Below are 22,819 nucleotides of genomic sequence, written 5' to 3' on the forward strand. Positions count from 1 at the left end.
CCATGAGGATTGGAGGCATATCTAGAAACTTGGGCTGTCAAGCCATTAAGGTTTTTAATCGTGATTAATCGTGTGATTAATCGCCCTGTTAAACAACAGAGTACCATTTATTTAAATATTTTGGATGTTTTCTACATTTTCAAATATATTGATTTCAATTATGACACAAAATGTATAGTGCTTACTTTATATTTATTTTTTATTACAAATATTTGTACTGTAAAAAAAAACAGTATTTTTCAGTTCCCCCATTTTGTAGTATTGTAGTGCAATCTCTATCGTGGAAGTTAAACTTGCAAATGTAGAATTATGTACAAAAAACCCTGCATTTAAATTTAAAAAAAAAGTAAAACTTTAGCCTACAAGTCCACTCAGTCCTACTTCTTGTTCAGCCAATCACTCAGACAAACAAGTTTGTTTACATTTGCAGGAGATAATGTTGCCCGCTTCCTGTTTACAATGTCACCTGAAAGTGAGAACAGGTGTAACATATTTACGTGCCAGATGCGCTAAAGATTCACATGTCCCTTCATGCTTCAACTACCATTTCAGAGGACGTACGTCCATGTTGATGACAGGTTCTGCTCAATAACGATACAAAACAGTGCAGACCAGTGTGTGTTCATTTTCATTAACTGAGTTAGATGCCACCAAGAGAAGGCTGATTTTCTTTTTCGGTGGTTCGGGTTCTGTAGTTTCTGCATCAGAGTGTTGCTCTTTTAAGACTTCTGAAAGCATGCTGCACACCTCATCCCTCTCAGATTTTGGAAGGCACTTCAGATTCTTAAACCTTGGATTGAGTGATGTACCTATCCTTACAAATTTCACACTGGTACCTTCTTTGTGTTTTGTGAAATCTACAGTGAAAGTGTTCTTAAAATGAACAACATGGGCTGGGTCATCATCCTAGACTGCTATAACATGAAATATATGGCAGAATGCAGGTAAAACTGAGAGGAGGCATACAACTCTCCCCCTGCATATCTGGCACGTAAATACCAATGCTGGCTACAAAAAGTGCCATGCGAACGTCTGTTCTCACTTTCAGGTGACACTGTAAATAAGAAGTGGGCAGCATTATCTCCCGCAAATGTCAACAAACTTCTTTGTCTTAGCAATTTGCTGAACAAGAAATAGGACTGAGTGGACTTGTAGGCTCTAAAGTTTTACACTGTTTTGTTTTTGAGTGCAGTTATGTAACAAAAAAATCTACATTAGTACGTTGCACTTTCACAATAAAGAGATTGCAGTACAGTATTTGTACAAGGTGAATTGAAAAAAATGATTTCATTTGTAATAAAAAATAATATAAAGTAAGCACTATACACTTTGTATTCTGTGTTGTAACTGAAGTCAATATATTTGAAAATGTAGAAAATCAAAAATATTTAATACATTTCTATTGAGATTCTATTGTTTAATAGAGCAATTAGAACTGCAATTAATAGCAATTAATTTTTTGAGTTAATGGCGTGAGTTAACTGTGATTAATCGACAGCCCTATTAGAAACACAGAAAGAGACTTCAAATGGCACTCAGGACTACTCTATAAAAGCTAAGGGATCCTATAGGATTTACACCCTTACTTAAGTAACCTGCCGGATCAGGGCCTAACGGACAAGTTTGCAACAGTCTATCTTTGCAGGTTCAATTTAGGCCCTTCAGGCTTCTGTGGGAGCTCTGAGTGCAGAATGAAGGCAGGATTGGGCCCTTAAGGAAGGAATGTGACAGTGGAGCAAACCTGAAAGAAGAAAAATGTTTACACAGAAATATAGCTGGCTGGTTATTTTCCAGTGCTCACTCTGATACCATTGAAGGTTTCTGTACTCTCATAAAGGTTCTTTCTCCCTCCCAGCCCTGCTTCTCCGAATGCTCAGTGTTACAGTGAAGCCACAGTCCTGGGTCTGTGAGTTCATAATCTGTTGCCAAGGCAATGGCTGTGATGTCCCAAATACAGCATTACTCAGCTGATCCTGCATTGCTTGGGTACCCCGGACTCATGGTTGAAGACAGTGGGAGTCTGGAGTGCACAAGACATGCAGGATCTGTGAGGGAGGAAGAGCTTGTCTTAGCACAAATAAATATTGCTATTTGCAAATGGGGCAAGAAAAGTTACAGGAGAAGTGGAACAAACCCTACAAATCCTCTGCACTTTTATAGTTCCTGCCACAGAAAGATCAACAAGCCCTTTACAAAAAACAGGTAGACACAGCCTCAGTTTTAAAAATGGGGAAAATGAAGCACAGAAACACGAAGGGGAAGGGGTAGATTCATGCCTGCACTGTTGTGGGCTCCGATGCAGGGACAAGGGGAGGTATTTTGTGGCCACTTTATTCATTGCCGCCAGGGCTGGTGCAGCCCCCAGCATGGACTGGAGTAACCCTCAGATTCCACCCTGCTTCTACAGCCCCTAAGGAGCTTTGCAAGGGGATGAAATCCATCAGTTGCTGCTCCCCAGTCCCATCCCTACCTGCTCACCATCTACCAGCCCACCAAGGAACACCCCCCTGCACCCAAAAGTGGCATGGAGCTGACAGAGCCAACTCAGTGCCAATTCAGAGGGTCTCCTGCACCAAGGGTCTTCCCTGTCAGTAGCAGAGGGAGGGATTTCTACTGCCTGCACACATTTTGTACCACCTTCATGTAAGTGGCAAGGGGATATTAAGATAACATGACGAATAACTGTTATGCTCCCTTTTTCTGCACCTGAGCTCACCTCTCTGCTGAAGCACAAGGCCAGAGTTCAGCCTTTGCAAGAAGGCAGAACTACACAGAATTCAATCTCCGAGCTATGATATGCAAAACTCTGACTGGAGGGGTTGCCAGGTCCGAGTCAGCTTCAAAGAGATACAGTTTCTTGGTAAACAAAAACAAACATTTAGTACTTACATACACACAAACCCCACTGTAAATAGTATTTGGAAACGTATGAATAACGTAACCAAAAGCTATTAGGCAATAAGATGGTCATGTTCTTTCTATGGACTCCCCCACTTTGATGCTGTTACGCACATTTCAGTGCATGGTTTCAACCAAGAACACAAACTTCTATACTTTAGGATGCACAGACAGACCCACTCCTCTCTGACCTTCTCACACAGGTGAGATCTCAGTCCTACCACGTGCCTTCAAAAAGGTGAGTGTGTGTCACCTGGATTCTCCTGAAACCAAGGAGAATGGCAGCCTTTCAGTAACCCCTAAACTCCTCAGAAACTGCACAGTGCAAAGAACCTCACGGCCAGCAGCAGTTACAGTCCCTGAGCCAACAGCCAACTCTCTCCATGGTTTCCAGTGGGTGTTAGGAAACAGTTGCCTATATACAAATATTGAGAAACAGCCCTCACCGCAGGCTCCTTTTGGTTTTATGCTGAGCAGGGCCAGCCTTAGGGAAAATGGCACCCTAGGCAAACTTGTATTATGGTGCCTCTGGCCCTCATGGGCATGGCACCCCCCACTGTCCCTAGCCTCCACAGGCTTCCCCCTCCCCCGAAGCCCTGCTGCCTCCCCCCAATGATTAATTTGCATTGAAAGAGGTGCCAGCATTCAGCCCCAGCAAGTCCCCACACAAATTAAGCACTGGCTGGGCAGCTGGACAGTGACGGCTGCTGGCTGGATGCCTAGCTCTGAAGGCAGTGCCACCATCAGCAGCAGCAGAGAAGTAAGGCTGGCATGGTATATGGTGCATTGCCGCCCTTACTTTGCGCTGCACTATGCCCGCTTCAACCCTAACCCCTGTACCCCATTCTGCGTCCAGGAAAACTGACCTAGATGCATGGAGCAGCTGGTACTGCTGCTCATTCCCCTCCTCCAACACTGCTCCTCCGTGCCCCCCTAGAGGGCTATGATGGCTTCCCCCCTCGGCTATGTAAGGTGAAGGCAGGAGAGCAGCAGCTCCAGAGTCTCGCCACACAACCCCAGTGGGAAAAGTGACCTGGATGCATAGAGCACTTGCTCCTCGCTTCCCCCCCACCCACAACCCCCTGGGGGATGCAGAAGAATGGGGGGGGAGCAGTATCTATGTGTCGCCGCTCCCCCTGTACCTCGCTGGAAGGAAGAAGGGAGAAATCTGGGCACCTACAAGTGTTGCCTCTACAAGTCTGCGGCGCTCCCCTGCCAGCTCTGCGCTGCTGTACAGTGCCCCCCCAACCATGGCACCCTAGATGGTGACCAGGGTGGCCCATCCCTAAGAGCAGCCCTGCTGATCACTCACAGCACCCGCAGGGCTGTCTCCCACACCTATGTCTCTAACCTCCCTCTCTCAGTCTGCTCAGGTAGTGACTGTGTGGAACCTGCTAGCCCAGCAGTGGGCAAACTTTTTGGCCCGAGGGTCATATCGGGGTTGCAAAACTGTATGGAGAGCCAGGTAGGGAAGGCTGTGCCCCTCCAAACAGCCTGGCCCCTGCCCCTTATCTGCCCTCTCCCACTTCCCACCCTCTGACTGCCCCCCTTAGAACCCTCTCATCCAACCCCCCCCCAACTACTTGTTCCCTGACCGCCCCCTCCCAGGACCTCCCACCTCTAACTGCCCCCCCCAGCTCCCTGTCCCCTGTCCCTAACCGCCCCCATCCAACCCTCTCTGCCCCCTATCCAGATCCCCGCCCCCAACAGGCCCCCAGGGATCCCATCCCCATCCAACCCCCCCTGCTCCCTGTCTCCTGACTGTCCCCCGGGATCCCCTGCCCCTTATCCAACCCCCCACTCCCCGCCTCCTTACCATGCCGCTCAGAGCACCAGGACCGACAGCCACACTGCTCAACTGGAGCCAGCCGCACTGCTACAGTCTAAAGGACCGGGGCAGGCCAGCGGCTCTCGCAGTCATGCTGCCCGGCAGGAGCTCACAGCCCGCTCCCCCCCCCCCCCCCCGCCCACAGCGCTGGCAGCACGGAGAGCTGAGGCTGCACGGGAGGAGCAAGAGGCTTGAGCTCCAGGCCGGGAGGTAAGAGCTGGGCAGGATGATCCCGCAGGCTGGATGTGGCCCACGGGCTGCAGTTTGCCCACCTCTGTGCTAGACTGCTTGCCCGCCACAGAAACCTACCCTCACAGCTTCAGAAACGGCTATGAAACATGTTCAATAACTATCACTCCCCCTTCTTGTGATGTTTCTGGGACCTTCTAACGCGGTTGCCCTGTGCTGCCCATATGCAGTGACAGAGGAGTCAAACTAAAATCCATGGAGCTAGTGAACAGGCGCAGTTAATGGGGGGGGTGGTAGGAAGGGATGGATGACATTTTTGAAAAGGAGTTATCCAGGTGAAGGAGGAGCGATTACATGACCCTTGGGGTAACTTTGGGGTGTGTGCGTGTGCTTACTGCTTGACTGAAATATACCATGTGGTCTGTTTGTTTGGGGAACCATGTGCTGAGGCTAAGGGCCTCCTAGGCAAGACTGAGAGCTTCTCAAGGAGGCTTTGATCCCTAGGCCCTTTAGCACCCATCAACCCTTAACCAGGGCCAGGGCTACTCAGGAGGACCACGGCTTTAAGGGGGCAGCTCCTAAGCCACCAGAGGAGCTAGCAAACACGAGCAGCTAACGTGAGTTTTGTGAGGGAGCATGACAGGGGCTAGATACACTTAACATTCTTTAAACTGACGACCAAAACCACCCCCGCATAAAAACAAAACATCAACAAAGGAGCAAGCTGCAGGAGTAATAAGAGAATGCAGGCAGAAGACCAGCAACAGAGTGGAGGTTATCCAGTTTATTGCACTCAATGCAGCATGTATGATTACCTGGCTCTCAGAGACCGTGCATGGGCTCTGGAGACCAGAGTGGCTGAACTGGAGGAACTACAGGAGACAAAAAGGTACATAGATGAGACTTTTCGGGACACCGTAGAACAGTTCCACTCCCGGTCTGACAGCCTCTGTGCTGTTGAGGAGGATGAAATTCTCAGGGAAGAACATCCAACTGGAGCAGAGGGAAACGATCCCATAATTGGGACCCTCCTTCCAGATGATGATGTGGCAGCCTCTCGCACTGAGGATCTCTCTCCAGCGGAGGAAACATCCAGTGATTAGGAAAGAGACAGTAATAGTTATGGGGGATTCGATCATTAGACACCACAAATAGCTGGGTTTGCAATGAACGGGAGAACCGCATGGTGACTTGCCTGCATGATGTGAAGGTTGTGGATCTCTTGAGACATCTAGATAGAAGTATGTGTAGTGCTGGGGAGCAGCTGGTGGTCATGGTACATGTAGGTACCAATCACATAGGGAAGGATAGGAGAGAGGTCCTGGAGGCCAATTTAGCTGCTAGGTAAGAGTCCAGGACCTCCATGGTAGCATTCTCTGAAATGCTTCTGGTTCCACACACAGGGTCAGTTAGACAGGCAGAACTGCAGGGTCTCACTGTGTGGCTAAGACAATGGTGTGGGAGGAGGGGTTTAGATTTATTAGAACTGGGAAACTTTTGGGAAAGGGGGAGCCTATACACAAAGGATGGGCTCCACCTAAACCAGAATGGAACCAGATTGCTAGCACTATCGGTTTGCCAGAAGCTGGGGAATGGGCGACAGAGGATGGATCAGTTGGTGATTGCCTGTTCTGTTCATTTCCTCTGGGGCGACTGGCACTGGCCATCGTCGGTAGACAGACACTGGGCCTAGATGGACTTTTGGTCTGACCCAGTATGTACATTTAATGGTCATGTGCCCTCCCCACTACTTCTCCCCCACTCTTTGGGCTTGAAAACAACAAAATAAAAGCTGCAGAAAAGTCTGTGGGTTACACTACCTGGTGCGGAGGGGTCATAGGGCAATGATGAATCAGGGCCTGAGTGACCTGTCCTGGGGCAAGAACTGGATATAGACATTTTCTGGCCTGAGTTACATAAGTGCATTTCCAGTGGAATGTCCCCTAAGCCCTACTCTAACTGCTAAGCTACACTGTCTTCTTGAAATGCCTCTGAAACGTTAATAACTAATGATACGTCAGATTTTTATTGTGCCGTCTATGTAACTCTCCATTCTTCACAATATTATTAGCATGGAGCTAAATAGGCACAAACATTAAGTAACATGCCCAAAGTCACACAGTACGTACATGGCAAAGCCAAAGACTTCACATTCTCTGCTCTATTTACAGGGCCATGATACTTCTTTGATGCACCTCCCCAGGGAAAATGGGGTCATGGTGAAATCTGAGTTATTGATCACATTGCGAATGCCTCATTTGTGCTATCTTCCTTGTAGGAATCTGGGGTGGTTGGTTTCTTTCAAATTGAAAGGAAATCCAGGGCAAGATTTTGGAGATGTGGCTGTGTTAAGCAGCACTGCTGGGGACTAATCACAATGCTCATATCCTGGGTAATACACAATATGTTTGCTAGTTATTCTTTAAAACCCCACCTGCTGTAGACTAAAAACCACCCACTCACTGTAGATTAATCTTCCCTTCCCTTCCCCTCTCTGCAATTTTCATTACATCCTCACGTAAACACCTTTAGTCTAGCGACTCTCAGAGGGAAATGAATGCGGCAGCGAAAGTAACATCTCAGGGAGGCAGCAATATATACTGCACATCCTGTACCCATCTAGCCCAAACAACTCGGCCGCTGAGACCAGAGTTACGCTCACATTGTGTTCCTGTCCACTGCAACCTGGCAGTTCTAACCGCCTTTGTGTGGACAGCGCACCTATGTTACAATGAAGTTCATATACGTGAGAGGTGTGCACAGACCCAGACAGATAGAGCAAAACAGCCACAGGCAGGGAACACCCAACGGAGTGCTGAAGGCCACGGGGAAAGGGAATCCAGCCACATTCGCCACTGAAGAGGGATCTAATCCCAGGGTTAGCCCACACCTTCCCTCTCCAAGCTTCCAGTTAAAGGGAACTAGCTGCCAATTACGACACAAAAATCATCAGAAAGTCACAACTACAGCCGGTCAACATTTTTGTGTCTACTTCTTTTAATATAGCAAAGAATGAACATTTTCACTGGTTTGAATTCCCCCACACACCATGAAACTTTTAAAATTAAAATGTGTGTCTCAGTTCCCCCCCCCCCCACACACACACACACTTTAACATTTTTTACTTAAAAGCTAATGCCTTCTCCCAACCCCATGTTTCCTGTGGGAACAAAAGGCAAAGACTAAAAGACAGAAAAAGCTAAAAAGGGGCAGGGCTTGATGCTTTCCCCCCCTTTATTTCTCTTTTCCAATGGGGAAATGGGGTAGGGAGGAGAGAAAGGGAGCAAGGAGACAAAATGAGAGGAAGACACGAAACGTTTTCAAATTTCAACCAGCCCTGATGATTTTCAAATCACCCCCAGTTCTGTACCGGACTAGATTATACAGTGAAGATTTACAAATGAAAGGCCAAATCATAATCTCTTAGGACAGTGGTTCTCAAACTTGGTACTGACGACCCCTTTCACATAGCAAGCTTCTGAGTATGACACCCCCACCTCCCTTATACATTAAAAACACTTTTTAATATAATTAACACCATTGTAAATGCTGGAGGCAAAGCGGGGATTGGGGTGGGGGCTGACAGCTCACGACCCCCCCCGTAGTAACCTAACGACCCCGAGGGGTCCCGACCCACAGTTTGAGAACCCTTGCCCTAGGACCTCTACTCCCCGACATTAGTTAGATCATTTTGGCATTGGTGAGCTAGCCCTTGGCGAGGGTGGAGCTCAGCCATACCTGTGCCAGGTATAACCCACCTCCCCAGGTGAAGGGAATGATTCCAGAGGTCACATGATGGGAGCATATGACTCATAACCAGTCCTCCTGGGAAATATTAAGGACAGCCTGAGGTCAGTTAGAGTGTGTGACTTGCAGAAAACAGAACCTGGTTTCGGTGCTTAATCTGCATTGAACTGTTTTGATCTGGAGAAATAAAACAACCCTGGAGAAAAAGGGCGAAATCCTGTCACTGCTAGGAGTATTATTGGATGCCTTTGCTGGTATAATTTGCCCACTGGCTTACACGTCATTTAGGAAGAGCTCTGTCCATCTTTTTCACTGAAACAGGCGTGCTCTTCGAAAAGAGCTTTACTGTACTTGGTTCGTTGGGTTTTGGAGTTACAAGCCCATAAATGCCATCAAACAAGTATTTATCCAGAGCCAAAGAACCCACAGCACGGCTCAGGGGGTTGCTTCCTCTCTCTTCATTCAAACCTCTCCTTAAAACTCACTTTTCCTGGGAAGCCGTTGAATGGTTGACTGATACACACATTGGTGCCCACAAGAAGATTGAGTGTTCTAGCTACGTCTCAGCTCCCTGCAATGATTTTAGATTGCAAGCTTCTTAATGGAGATGATGTGATTTTTCTCTACACGGAGGCAGAGATTTCCAAGGAGATTAAGGGAGTTAGTGATTAATGTCCTTGAAAGTGAGTGGGAGCCAGGTGCCCAACTCCCTTAATCTAGATGCCCAACTGACATCAGGGCTCCATTGTGCTAGGTGTCATACAGGTATATAACAAGAAAGTTTCCTGCCCCAAGAGCTTGCATTATAAACTGAGGCACAGAAAGCTGAAGTGACTTGCCCACAATACCACAAAGACACCAAGAGCAGTGTTTCACTTGGGACTCTTTTCTTGACTGGAAGGCAAGAGAACAAACCAATTTAAGGTTGATCAAAGCCATTTCTGCAGATTCTCCTGCTCTGGGCTGTTTTGTCAGGTACCACCAAGCCACAGTAACCTATTAGAGAAAGCTCAATTGCTCCAATGGGACTCCTTCTTACCCATGTTTGCATTTACATCAGGCCTCCATTCCACTGGTCACGGACACTCACGCCTCGTCCTCCACTCACAAGTGTCCACCTGCAATAATAATAGAGACAGAATATACAGGTGTACTCCAACACAGCTATCGGTGCAGATATTTGATTGGATCACTCTTTATCAAAGAGTTTTCCATTTTTGCACTGTTTACGCAGGCAATTTATTTTGATAGGAATCGGACAAGCAGTTTAGACTCCTCTCCTCTGCCCTCCCCAGAGATATAGTCTCAACTTTGTACACAAACTTAGCTACTCACCTTGCTGTGTCTCCATTTCCCCCATCTGTAAAATGGGCATATGATACTTACCCACTTGTAACATACTTCTCATCCACAGGCCTCAAAGCAACCCTCTTCCACAAGTGTAGACTACCTATCTATTATACCCATTGTAGCATAAGAGCACCTCACCATATTAATGTAGTTATCCTCACAACATCCCTGTGAGGTATATGTGTCTGAGAGACACTGAGACTAAATGACTGGGAAGGACTGCGTGACAGAGCAGGGAACTGGACTCAGGTCTCCCAGGTCCTAGCCTATTGGCTTACCCACTGGCCATCTTCCCCTATTACAGTTGCCTCCTCCTAGGGGGAAGCCAGGATATGAGCAGCTGATTGTATGTGGCGGGAAACTGTGCCAGAGAGAGAACACACCATTTTAAAAGGCAGTCCCAGACTCCCTCTTCCCAGTCTCTCTCCTAATATCTCTCTCCACCCATCTCCAGTTGTCCCCAACCCTCTTAGGCAAATACTGAAGCTTGATGTTTCTTTTTAATCCAGCATGTAGCATTTGGTCAAAGCTGGAACAAATGCATAGGACGATCTCTGTTCACAGTAGTAAGCCCTGAGAATTTCACAAAGGGCAAGACTGAACCCATAGGGCAAAATTCTGCTCCAGTTTATGGCAACAGTAAACTTCCTACAGACCAAATGGAAGTAGATCAGGTACATAGGTATCTAAAGCCATGCTTTTAAGTCCACAGACACCATTTACGCACCTAATTTTTAGATACACTTAACACCCAGGTAGCTCCCACTGAAGTCAACTGATAGATACCCAACCTCACTGGGAGTTGCTGGATTTAGGGACATAACCTGAGATACCTATTTCTTAAATTAAAAAAAATCTTGGCCAGAGGCTTTAGCCCTTGATAGTTTCATAAAATATGCAAGAGAGACTTCCATTGATCAGCATCTCACTAAATATACAGAAGAGTTTTTTTTCCGGGGTCTGATCCTGCAGTCCTTGCACCGGCAACACTTCCATTAAACCAGCGAAGAGTCCTGTGGCACCTTATAGACTAACAGACGTATTGGAGCGTGAGCTTTCGTGGGTGAATACCTGCTTTGTCAGGTCCGACGAAGCAGGTATCCACCCATGAAAGCTCATGCTCCAATACGTCTGTTAGTCTAGGTGCCACAGGGCTCTTTGCTGGTTTTACAGATCCAGACTAACACGGCTACCCCTCTGATACTTGACTTTCATTAAAGTCCAATGGGAGGTTTGGGTGCCGGGCAACAGACAATTATTTTGGATCCTTACGCATCATCTGTTAGGAAAGATGCTCCATTAGTAACACAAAGGAGCTTTGAAAGCTCCCAGAGCATCAAGTTGATTAAAAGAGCTATAAACAATCACAACTCCTAAAGAACCACGGAAGATACAGGAGTGACTTCAAGATCTGACCTAAAAATATACATTCAAAACATCTGAGTCTTTGGACCAAGCACTAGGATATTTACCCAACCTATTTGGAGAGAACAAGCAGGAAGGGAGACAGATATAAGAAACCAGCAAAATACTCTGAATTTACATGTGTCACTACGTGTTATCCTTTGCTGTTGTTGCTTTCCTATCTGAGCAACAGCCCTGTTTAACCCGAGATTATAAAGCCACCGAGAACTGTATGTTCTATAACCTTTCAAGACAGACGTAAGTGAGGGACATGGAGAAGCGTAATATCTCTATCAGAGAATAATGACTGGTCTCAAATAAACGGACCTGCCTTAGGGCCTGCTCCAACTCCCACTGAATTCAATGGAAAGACAAACTGACTTCAGTGCGATTTGGATTCGCTTCTTAGCTGGAAAGGGGCAAAAACTGACCTACTTTTTTGCTTCTGTTTGCAAAGAAATGAAGTTGTACACCTAGCTAGTGCACACAAGTACCACAATTGCGTGTACAGCATCGTCATCTGTCTGAATGGGCAGCTAGACACACAACTGGACACCTGCCCATGCAAACATGCAATTTGTACAACACCTGCGCATGCAAGGTAACTCATACGGATGAATGCCTGAAAATGTGATCCTGTGACCGTTCACTATTGAGAAACTACATGCATGTTTTATATAGTCCTTCCTCTAATACAAATCATCAAGCTCCCACAGTTTATTTCTTACAAGCAACCCTACAATAACAAGCCAGCATCCATGTGCAATGGAGTAATACCAATGCAAACATAGCGAGGTTCATGTTCTCTATTTCAACTTTTTTTTAACTATGAAAAGGATGCCCTTAGAACTGGGATTTGCAAATTCTGCTTTTTTGCCAGACTCCCAGCAATACATACTAGCTGTCCCAGTTGCGGAGCATCCAATCCCTTGTTTTTTTAGCACAATATTGCTATTTTACAGTGGCCTTTTACACATCTCTCCTATTCCAATGTATCTCAGTGAATGTAACAGCATTTCCCTAAACCTCTCACCCAAAGTCAGAGCGCATTTGTGTAACCTGGAGCATCCTGACTCCCACTCCACTGTTCTGTACGCCCAGTGAATGCTGCCTGCACTGTAAATCTCTGTATTAACAGCATACCTGACAAACCACTGGCCTGTAACCCAGCCTTGGAGAAATGCCTCCTGCCAAAGCAACAGAACTATGCCCTCCTCTAGCTCAGGGAAAGGTCAGCTTTTCAGCGACCCTGTTACGTAAACCACCATTCTCCAGCCCCTGGTGCAATATGGGAGGGTCTGTATCAGTCTCAGTGTAAACCAAAACAACTCACAATGGGTGGTACACTGGCTTAGATGCAGCAACTATGGATTTGCACTATAGCTGACATCAGAATCTTGACCATTTGCACACCCAGTGCTTGACTTGCAAGGGGCAGGATGTCTCCTACAAGGGGACAAGCACCATCCATTCCACTGAGGCCAAAGGGAGAAGGTGGCACTCTATACTACAGAATCAGGCCCCTACATCAAACTAGTACATGTTGCAATAGCATGCCACTTGCATCTCTCCTACCAACACTTTCCCACTCACCCTTGTTTATTTAGATCAGCAGCTTTTCAGGGCTGGGACCATCTCCTCTTGGAGGGTGGGGATGGGGCATGCACCAAGTACACAGAGGCCTCAAACTACACAAATAATTATTACTGCACCACTGAATGCAGGCCACAGATTTCCATGAGGAGCTTCACCCCTCTTTGTCCATGCTGAACTTAGCCAGTGTATACGCTGAGACACTGTAATTAACCAACGTAGAAATCTCTGTCCCCCCGAAATGTGGCTTAGTTAGAAAACCACCCTAACTAACCTTGCGAAATTGGGACGTTCCTTGTTTCCAAGCAGCAGGGAGCTACATATTGGGCCTGGAGAGCTTAACAAGCAAAAGGAGTCAAGCGGAAAAAACTCTCCTCTTTTAAAGAGTCAACAGCATTAACTTTCCACAAGTTTCCGGGCGACTTGCCAGGAGCTGGAGTTTTGTATACTACGGAACTGTTAAATATTATTGTAAATGTTATTTTCACAAGCTTTAGGGGCCAGGGCTGGGGCAGGATTCAAAACAGCAGCAATGAATGGAGCAATGGTGCTAACTTTAAAATCCTACAACATGTCGTATATTTATACAACCTGCAGGATTGGGCTTGAAAGAAAGTCAAACAATGAAAAGTATAACAATACTGCAGGTTTCACAGACTCTAAGGCCCGAAGGGACCAGTGCTCTCATCTAGTCTAACCTCCTGTGTAACACAGGCCAGAGAACTTCCCTGAAAGTTTCCTAGAGCAGATCTTCTAGAAAAACATCCAATCTTTGATTTTAAAATTGCCCAGGATAGTGAATCCACCATAACCCTTGTAAATTGTTCTAGTGGTTAATTACCCTCCCTGTTAATAATTTCTATCTTCTTTCCAGCCGGGTACCTATAACATTCTAGTTTTGTTCTACAAACTACCATGCACACAGCCTCATGGAAATGCAGCCATCTCTGGGGTGGAGGGCGGCAGCCCGGTGCACAGCAGGTTGTGCTACACTGGAGGGAGGGAATACATTTTGGCAAAGCTCACTGGTGCAAATTCCTACACTCATGGAACATGCTGCTCATGTTTTCCAAAGCAGCTTCCAGATGGGTGAGCCCAAAATGATGCACCTGTATTTTTGAGCATGGAGATATGGGCTTTTGGGGGTTGTAGGTCTGTGATTTCTTCAACATTTTGAACATGTACATGCAAACTGAGCCCAGTCTTGCAAGCCTCACTCTCATGAGCAAACCCACTCACCTCTGTGGGATTCACACAAGAAAGAATTATTTGCATGACTCAGGGTTACAAGATAAAGCACTTTAGTTGGGCTCACAAATCAGGTTGCCAAGCAATACACATGCAGCCTGCTTGCACCAGGGCAGCCTGCTTACTTTTATTTAACCATGCAAACTCTTAGCTATGTGGAAGTACACACAACATAATTTCAAATGTGCTACTTTGGATAGACTGATACTTTGTTTTAAAAATGACGTGTTTCAAATGACAGACACATTGCAACTACATGGGATTCCATCAACCTCCAAAGAATGATGCAACCCTACCAGAAATCAAAGTCATGGCTTCAGTGACTTATAGACTCATAGACTCATAGGTCAGAAGGGACCAATCTGATCATCTAGTCTGACCTCCTGCACAAGGCAGGCCACAGAACCCCACCCATCCAATTTTATAACAACCCCTATCCAGGACCGAGTTATTGAAATCCTCAAAATTGGTTTGAAGACCTCAAGCTGCAGAGAAACCACCAGCAAGCGACCCGTGCCCCACGCTGCAGGGAAGGCGAAAAACCTCCAGGGCCCCTGCCAATCCGCCCTGGAGGAAATTTCTTCCCGACCCCAAATATGGCGATCAGCTAAACCCTGAGCATGTGGGCAAGAGTCACCAGCCAGCACCCAAGAAGGAATTCTCTGCAGTAACTCAGTTCCCATTCCATCCAACATCTCCCCGCAGACCACTGAGCAGACCTATCTGGTGGTAATCCAAGATCAATTGCCCAAATTAGCGATCCTATCATAACATCCCCTCCATATACGTATCAAGCTTTGTCTTAAAGCCAGGAAAGTCTTTTGCCCCACTACTTCCCTCGGAAGGCTGTTCAGAACTTCACTCCCCTAATGGTTAGAAACCTTCGTCTAATTTCAAGTCTAAACTTCCTAATATCCAGTTTATACCCATTCGTCCTCGTGCCTACATTAGTACTAAACTTAAATATTCCTCTCCCTCCCTAACGTTAACCCCCCTGATATATTTATATAGAGCAAGCATATCCCCCCGCAGCCTTCTTTGGCCAGGCTAAACAAGCCAAGCTCTTTGAGTCTCCTTTCATAAGGCAGTTTTTTCCATTCCTCGGATCATCCTTGTAGCCCGTCTCTGAACCTGTTCCAGTTTGAATTCATCCTTCTTGAACATGGGACACCAGAACTGCACACAGTATTCCAGATGTGGTCTCACCAACGCCTTGTATAACGGTACTAACACCTCCTTACCCTTGCAGGAAATACCCCGCCTGATGCATCCAAAATCGCATTTGCTTTTTTAACAGCCCTATCACATTGGCGACTCATAGTCATCCTGCTATCAACCAGTACCCCAAGGTCCTTCTCCTCCTCCGTCGCTTCCAACTGATGCGCCCCCAACGTATATCCAAAATTCTTATTATTAATTCCTAAATGCATAACCTTGCACTTTTCACTATTGTATTTCATCCTATTTCTATTACTCCAGTTTACAAGGTGGTTCAGATCTTCCTGAATAGTATCCCTGTCCTTCTCCGTGTTAGCAATACCCCCCAGCTTCATGTCATCCGCAAACTTTATTAGCACATTCCCGCTCTTTGTGCCAAGGTCAGTAATAAAAAGGTTAAATAAGATCGGTCCCAAAACCGATCCTTGAGGGACTCCACTAGTGACCTCCTTCCAGCCTGACAATTCACCTTTCAATACGACCCTCTGGAGTCTCCCCTTTAACCAGTTCCTTATCCACCTTACAACTTTCATATTCATTCCCATCTTTTCCAATCTGACTAACAGTTCCCCGTGCGGAACCGTGTCGAACACCTTACTGAAATCTAGGTAAATTATATCTACCGCATTTCCTTTATCTAAGTAATCCGTCACCTTCTCAAAGAAGGAGATCAGATTGGTTTGACACGATCTACCTTTACTAAATCCGTGTTGCAATTCGGCCCAATTACCATTGACCTCTATGTCCTTAACTACTTTCTCCCTTAAAAGTTTTTTCCAAGACCTTGCATACTACAGACGTCAAGCTAACAGGCCTATAATTACCCGGATCACTTTATTCCCTTTCTTAAAAATAGGAACTATGTTAGCAATCCTCCAGTCATACGGCACAACCCTCGAGTTTATCGATTGCTTAAAAATTCTCGCTAACGGGCTCGCAATTTCACGCGCCAGTTCCTTTAATATCCTCGGATGGACATTGTCCGGACCCTCCGACTTCGTCCCATCGAGCTGTTCAAGTACGGCCTCTACCTCAGTTGCGGTAATATCCACTTCCATATCCACATTCCCGTTTATCATCCCTCCATCATCGCAAGGTTCCTCACTAGTCTTATTAAAAACTGAAGCAAAGTACTTGTTTAGATGTTGGGCCATGCCTAGGTTATCCTTAACCTCCTTTCCATCCTCAGTGTATAGCGGCCCCACTTCTTCTTTCTTTGTTTTCTTCTTATTTATGTGGCTGTAGAACCTTTTACTATTGGTTTTGATTCCCTTTGCAAGGTCCCAGTTCAATGCGGCTTTTAGCCTTCCTCACTTTATCCCTACAATGTTCTGACCTCACCAAGGTAGCTTTCCTTACTGATCCTGCCTTTCTTCCACTCCCTGTAAGCTTTCTGCTTTGTCTAATCCCCTCTCTGAGTTGCTTGCTCATCCAGTTTGGCCTACAACTCCTGCCCATGGTTAGACAGAGAAACCCAGTACATAAATCACCTTGCTGACTACTTCATACTATGAGCATAAAGTGAGAGCTTTAACAGGCAACAGTTAAAAAAAGGACATCATATTACCTTTCAATGATTTGGAAAAGGACATGACTTAAAATCCACTACCTTGCGTGCATATTTATAAGAGAAGTAGTAGAAACTGTTCCAATAAATTATGCTCAGCCTGAATTTCCTCTTACGCTAGTGTAACTCCATTAACTTTGATGCAATAGTTATGAATATACACACGCTAGTGTATGAGACAGCTCTTGCGGTTCCACAGAGATCAGCAATTTCTGGAAACATGAGCCATACGTAACAAAAGGCAGACCTCGTCTCTAGATTATATCAGGACTGAAAAAATTCAAGGGACCTCTCAAGTCAAGGCAACTGGAAAACAAGAAGATACAAATAAACTAAGGCAAGTGACGTTTCAGCCCACAGGTCCGACACATGCTGGGCTTTCTGCTTGCATTATACCTTCCATAATGTACAGTTTAGTTCTCAGTGTTCTTTAGTTTGTTGGCTACCCTGAATGGCCAACCAAACTGAACTAATTAAACACTTTTTAAGTGGGACTCATAAAAAGGCTGCTTCTAAAAAGCAGCTCAATTATGCAAACTTTAAATGCTGCTTTCTACCAGGCATTAAAGGGACTAAGTATAAGTGAACCAGATCCTCAGGTGTAACCTGGCACAGCTCCTTTGACATCAATGGAGTTCAGTCTGTCTACACCAGCTGAGGATCTGCAAGATCCATAATTGGCTCAGAAAGGGAACTTCTCTTCTCAGGAGGAAAGCCTAATGCCGATGAAAAATGTTGCTCTGGTTGTTGTGTTTTTTTTCTTTCACATAGGGCCAGATTGTGCCCTCAGATGAGTATTTGGGTAGATGGCAGAGAAGGGTCACAGTGCAGATGTGAGCTACTCCAGCGGAAATCGAGAGCATCCCCACTGATTTTAATGGAGGCACTTCCAGCTAAGGCTGACTGAAAAAAAGCTATTGTCGTGGGGGGGGGGGGGAAATTGTCCTCTCCCTCTCCCCATTAAAAAAAAAGAAGAAAAATGAAAAACCACTTTTCAGGATTTGTTTTTAAAATCAAAACAAGATTTATTCATTTCAATTTGAATTTTTTTTTTTGAGGGGGAGGGGTGTCTTTCAGGAATTGTTTTTCCTTCCCTTTCTAACCCTTGTTCTCCACACGAAAAGGGGAAGTAGGCACTTAAAAAAAAATACACACAACAACCTACACATGAAAATTTAATTCAGATGGGAATTTAATCTTGCAAAAAAGTGTCCCCACAAAGCTTTTCGTAAGACTTTTTTGACCTGACACTGACAAAGACATTTCAGTGAGAACAACTCTCAACTTTCATTTCTCATGGGGGCCAGAACTGGTCCCAGAGAGAGAGTCAGGACCTGCATCTCTACTTTAGGGCAGCAGTTCTATGCTGTTGCAATTCCACTGCCTCCAAAACAGCACCAACTTGATGTAACAGAAAGCAGAATCAGGCCTGTGAGCTGAGCTTGTCAAAGGGATTTTGATGCCCAGCTCCCAATGAAATGAATGGGAAGTAGGCATCCAAATCCCCTACCCAGCTTTGATCATCTCAGCCTGGTCTCTGAGAACGGTACAATCCACGCAATATGGGGCTTTATGCGCCTCATTTAATACCCGCTGAAATCAGTGGAAAGACTCCCATAGATCTAAATGGGATCAGCCTCCATGAACACCCAGAACACAGGTGTAACGTAGCTGTGGGGGATGAACTCTGCTATGAATGTGGAAAACTGCAGTTTGCACTTGCTGAAATTCCAAAGTGGTCTTATTATTTCTTCAATAGCTCCCAGAAGTCCCAGTGTCATGGATTGGGGCCCCATTGTACTAGATCAGGGGTAGACACGTGTGCCGAAGGCGGCACGCAAGCTGATTTTCAGTAGCACTCACACTGCCCAGGTCCTGGCCACCGGTTGAGGGGCCTCTGCATTTTAATTTTAAATGAAGCTTCTTAAACATTTTTAAAACCTTATTTACTTTACATACAACAATAGTTTAGTTATATATTATAGACTTATAGAAGGAGATCTTCTAAAAACGTTAAAATGTATTACTGGCACATGCAACTTTAAATTAGACTGAATAAATGAAGACTCGGCACAGCACTTCTGAAAGGTTGCCAACCCCTGTACTAGATGATGCACAAACACTGTCTCTGCCCTGAAGAGCTTATAACTTAGGTCAGTAGGTCTCAGCCGTTTCCATGCAGCGACCCTATGTTACAACAGAAGAGTTTTGAGTTCAAAAAGTTCAAGACCTGCCTCCCCCACATCAAGCCATAAGGAAAAGAGGGGTGAAGGTGACTCCCTGAAACCCATTTCTGTGCAGGGTGGAGAGTTGGGGGTCACAATCCTCATTAAAGACAAGAGGCACTTGGCAACGAAAGAAACAATATGGCCTCAGCAGTAGTTGCTCTCAGTTAACATCAGATACCGAAAGTTGTTTGCTATCTCACAAGATCAGCGTGTTTGCTAACTGACCCACTTTCTCCTCCCTTCTTCAGTATCTTGCTGACAGCACTTGGAGGAAAAGCTCAAATATTGCAAGCAATTTCTCAGGCCAGCTATCATATTTTTTTAACACAGTCATCCTTCATCAACACCCTCCTCCCCCTAGATCAATAGTCCCTCTTGGTGGCATCCCATTTTGTATCTTACAACAGCAACCTTTTTAGTGAGCTACAGTTCCAATTCCCTAGTCTGTTCAAATTGGGCTGATCAGCATGTACCTTTCTAATTGACTAGCGAGGTCAAACAGGTCAGACTGTTAGCGACTGCATCTTGTTCAGCACACTTTAAAAAAAAGACACCAGCATGAGTCAGATGGATTTTTTTTTTTAATTCCTTCTGGCAAAAGAAGGAAAAACACTTCAAGACAGAGATGCTGACCAACAGATAATTACCGAAGAACAGGCATGATTCTTCTTGTGTTTGCAATATCAACTGTAAAGAAGTTAATCCAGATTTACATTAAAGTAAATTAGAGAAAAATCATTTGTTAAATGCTGGAGGTAAAAATGTGGGGTATTTTGCTTGTAGGACTCTGTTCTTGCATGCTACATCTTTAAATCTCAAATTATTAGGGTTGCCAACTTTCTAACTGCACAAATCCAAACACTCTTGCCCCGTCCCCTGCCCCCACCCCTTCCCCAAGGCCCCATCCCCTGGTCACTCCATCCCCTCCTCCCTCTGTCGCTTGCTCTCCTCCACCCTCACTCAGTCGCTCATGGGAGGGGATATGGGCTCTGGGCCAGGAGTGTGGGCTCTGGAGTGGGGCCAGGAATGAGCGGTTTGGGGTGAAGAAGGGGGCTCCAGGCTGGATCCAAGGAGTTTGTGTGGGAGGGGATTCCGAGCTGGGGCAGGGGGGTTGGGAGAAGATTCAAGATGCCGGCACCTGGCAGCGCTCACCTTGGGCAGCTCCCTGGAACTGGCGACATGTCCCTCGGCTCTTAGGAAGATGTATGGCCAGGTGGTTCTACGCACTACCTCTGCCCACAGGCACCGTTCCTGTGGCTCCCATTGGCTACGGTTCCCAGCAAATGGGAGATGCGGAGCCAAGGCTCAAAGTGGAGGCAGCACACAGAGCTTACGTGGCTGTCCCCGTTCCTAGGAGCTGAGGGACATGTTTCTGTTTCCGGTGAGCTCAAGGGAGCCGGGTAGGGAGCCTGCCAGCCCCCCACCAACCAGACTTTTAACGGCCCAGTCAGCGGTGCTGACCAGAGCTACCAGAGTCCCTTTTCGACTGGATGTTAAACTGGACACCTGGCAACGCTACTAAGTATTCTGCTATCTGCTGAGATGGACAGCTAGGTTGCGTGCTCATCTCATCATAGATTACTATAGAAGACACACAGATTCTTCTCTTTCATCAAGACTATTTTTTGTTTTCCTCTTGACCTAAAACTAACACCATTCAGTCTCAGAGTATCAGTTTGCTTTTGGTATATGAAGAAACATACCAAAAATATGCCGTACATGATTAACCAACAAGCCTGGATGGAACTGTGGGACATGCTACACGACACAACAGACATGTACAGTACATTATCTCAGTGTGGTCTACAAGTTACGAAGAGAAAATAACATGCTATGACCCAGTACTGTACATACCCCAATCGTCTATCAAAATGGAAGGTTACAGGCCAAGGAGGCAACACATGTCCCAGAAGTGGCCATACCAAGTACCCAACCATACCGGACACTATTGAGAACTATCAGTGTCCATGGTAGCTTTACCTAAGGAGATGCTTTGAAACTCTAGGGAGGGCAGGTAACCTAGTCTAGCAATCATCACACTGTCCATTGCCATCCATCTCAAGATGCTTTGCTTTACAGATATGAACAAAAGAAGCCTCCTAACATCCCTGTGAGGATTGTGCTCTCCATTTTACAGATGGGTAAACAAGCAGAGAGAGGCCCAGAAGTGAGTAGTCACTTAACCACTCTGGGCCTCAGGTCCTCATCTATATGATGGTGGTAACAGCACTGCCCTGCCTCATAAGGGTGCAGTGAGGATCAATATATTAAAGAATGGGAAGTGCTCAGATATTAGAGTCGTGGGAGCCATGTATGTCCCACAGCTAGATGTCCCAAACCAGAGCCTTAAATACAAATCCAACCATCCTCTAGCGATCACCTGGCTCCCAGTCCTGTGCTTTAACCACTCTGAATGCTCCCTCTCCCTATTTGCTGGCTAAGTACTTGGGGACAATCTGATTCGGGGAAGGAAAGAGAGCCGTTTCCTTCAGCAGACAAAGAGGACCCAAGGAGATCATGTCTGCTCCCTTCCGGGGACTGGCGTCTTGCACTGAGGCACCAAGGATATATGGGAGGGAAACTACATTCCGAGGGCTTGATTTAAAGCGCTGGCAGCAAACAAAGGGTATTAAATAATCAAGACACTCCGGAAAGTGTCTCACTAACCCCAGGGATGAATTGCACCAAGATTTCCATTTTCTTCTGCAACACCAGCAGCAGCTCCAGCACCAGGAGAGAATGCCCTTGCTTTCTGGCAGGCTGCCCACACAAACACAGGAAGCTGTGCAATGTGCTGGCTACATGCTGAATGCTTCTCTGGGACGCGAATGCCAACATAGCTGAACTGAGCTCAGAAATAGGGTGGGCAGTGGAGGGAGGGAAACCCATCACAAGCACTTTATAGACCTTTTCCGAGGGCAAAAGATATGGAGGTTTGAGTTTACATATGCCCAGGAAGTGCCATCATTCAGAGATACTAAGCCCACGTGTTGTCAGGCTGCCGAGAGAGTCAGACATGTTTGGACACCTCAGTAAGACCTTGATCCAAAGCCCATTGTAATCGATGGAGAGAGTCCTTGATTTTCAGAGGAGCTGAACAGCAACCACAAGTTCTATTAGTGAAGTCAATGAGAGCAGCAGGTACTTCGCATCTCTGAAAAACTAGGCCACTTATTAGAGAGAGGTGAGAATTGGTTAGTTACTCTTCGTCCTGTGCTTTGACGATGTACAATTCTGAGCATTATTCAATATTATTTTCAAGGTTCCAGGAAGTTATATAACAGTCACAGACAAGATTAAACTGTGCCTCGAAGTGCATGAAATGCAAAATGGGCCCTTCAATTGGTTCAGCATCATCGGTGCGGGCATACACCGTCCACGATTGAACAATCAGTATAAAACTATCGCTTGCTTATGTCACTGATAACCATCTATATTGCAGGCAAGGCTTTTAAGCTCATGTCTAATCTCACATACTCCGGTGTAAACTAGGTGTACCTCCAATGAAACTAATAGAACTACATTAGCGCAAAACCCAATGGACAATCA

The 22,819-nt window shown here is 45.9% G+C and overlaps 1 protein-coding gene across 5 annotated transcripts in view; it reads right to left on the reverse strand.

Annotated features, from left to right (window-relative positions):
- Positions 1-22,819, reverse strand: part of LOC115645395 (mitogen-activated protein kinase kinase kinase 3-like) — a 123,876-nt gene that overhangs the window by 85,677 nt on the left and 15,380 nt on the right. For 4 of the 5 annotated variants that reach the window (XM_030549991.1, XM_030549990.1, XM_030549987.1 and 1 more), the window contains exon 2: positions 9,702-9,780. In XM_030549991.1, the coding sequence (XP_030405851.1) occupies positions 9,702-9,705 (4 nt within the window). In that variant the 5' untranslated portion in view covers positions 9,706-9,780. Of the gene's footprint in view, positions 1-9,701; positions 9,781-21,937; positions 21,955-22,819 lie in introns of those variants that run through there. The other variant, XM_030549989.1, reaches the window with a different exon arrangement.

The sequence above is a fragment of the Gopherus evgoodei genome, chromosome 2 (assembly GCF_007399415.2).
Source record: "Gopherus evgoodei ecotype Sinaloan lineage chromosome 2, rGopEvg1_v1.p, whole genome shotgun sequence".
NCBI classification, from domain to species: Eukaryota; Metazoa; Chordata; order Testudines; family Testudinidae; genus Gopherus; species Gopherus evgoodei.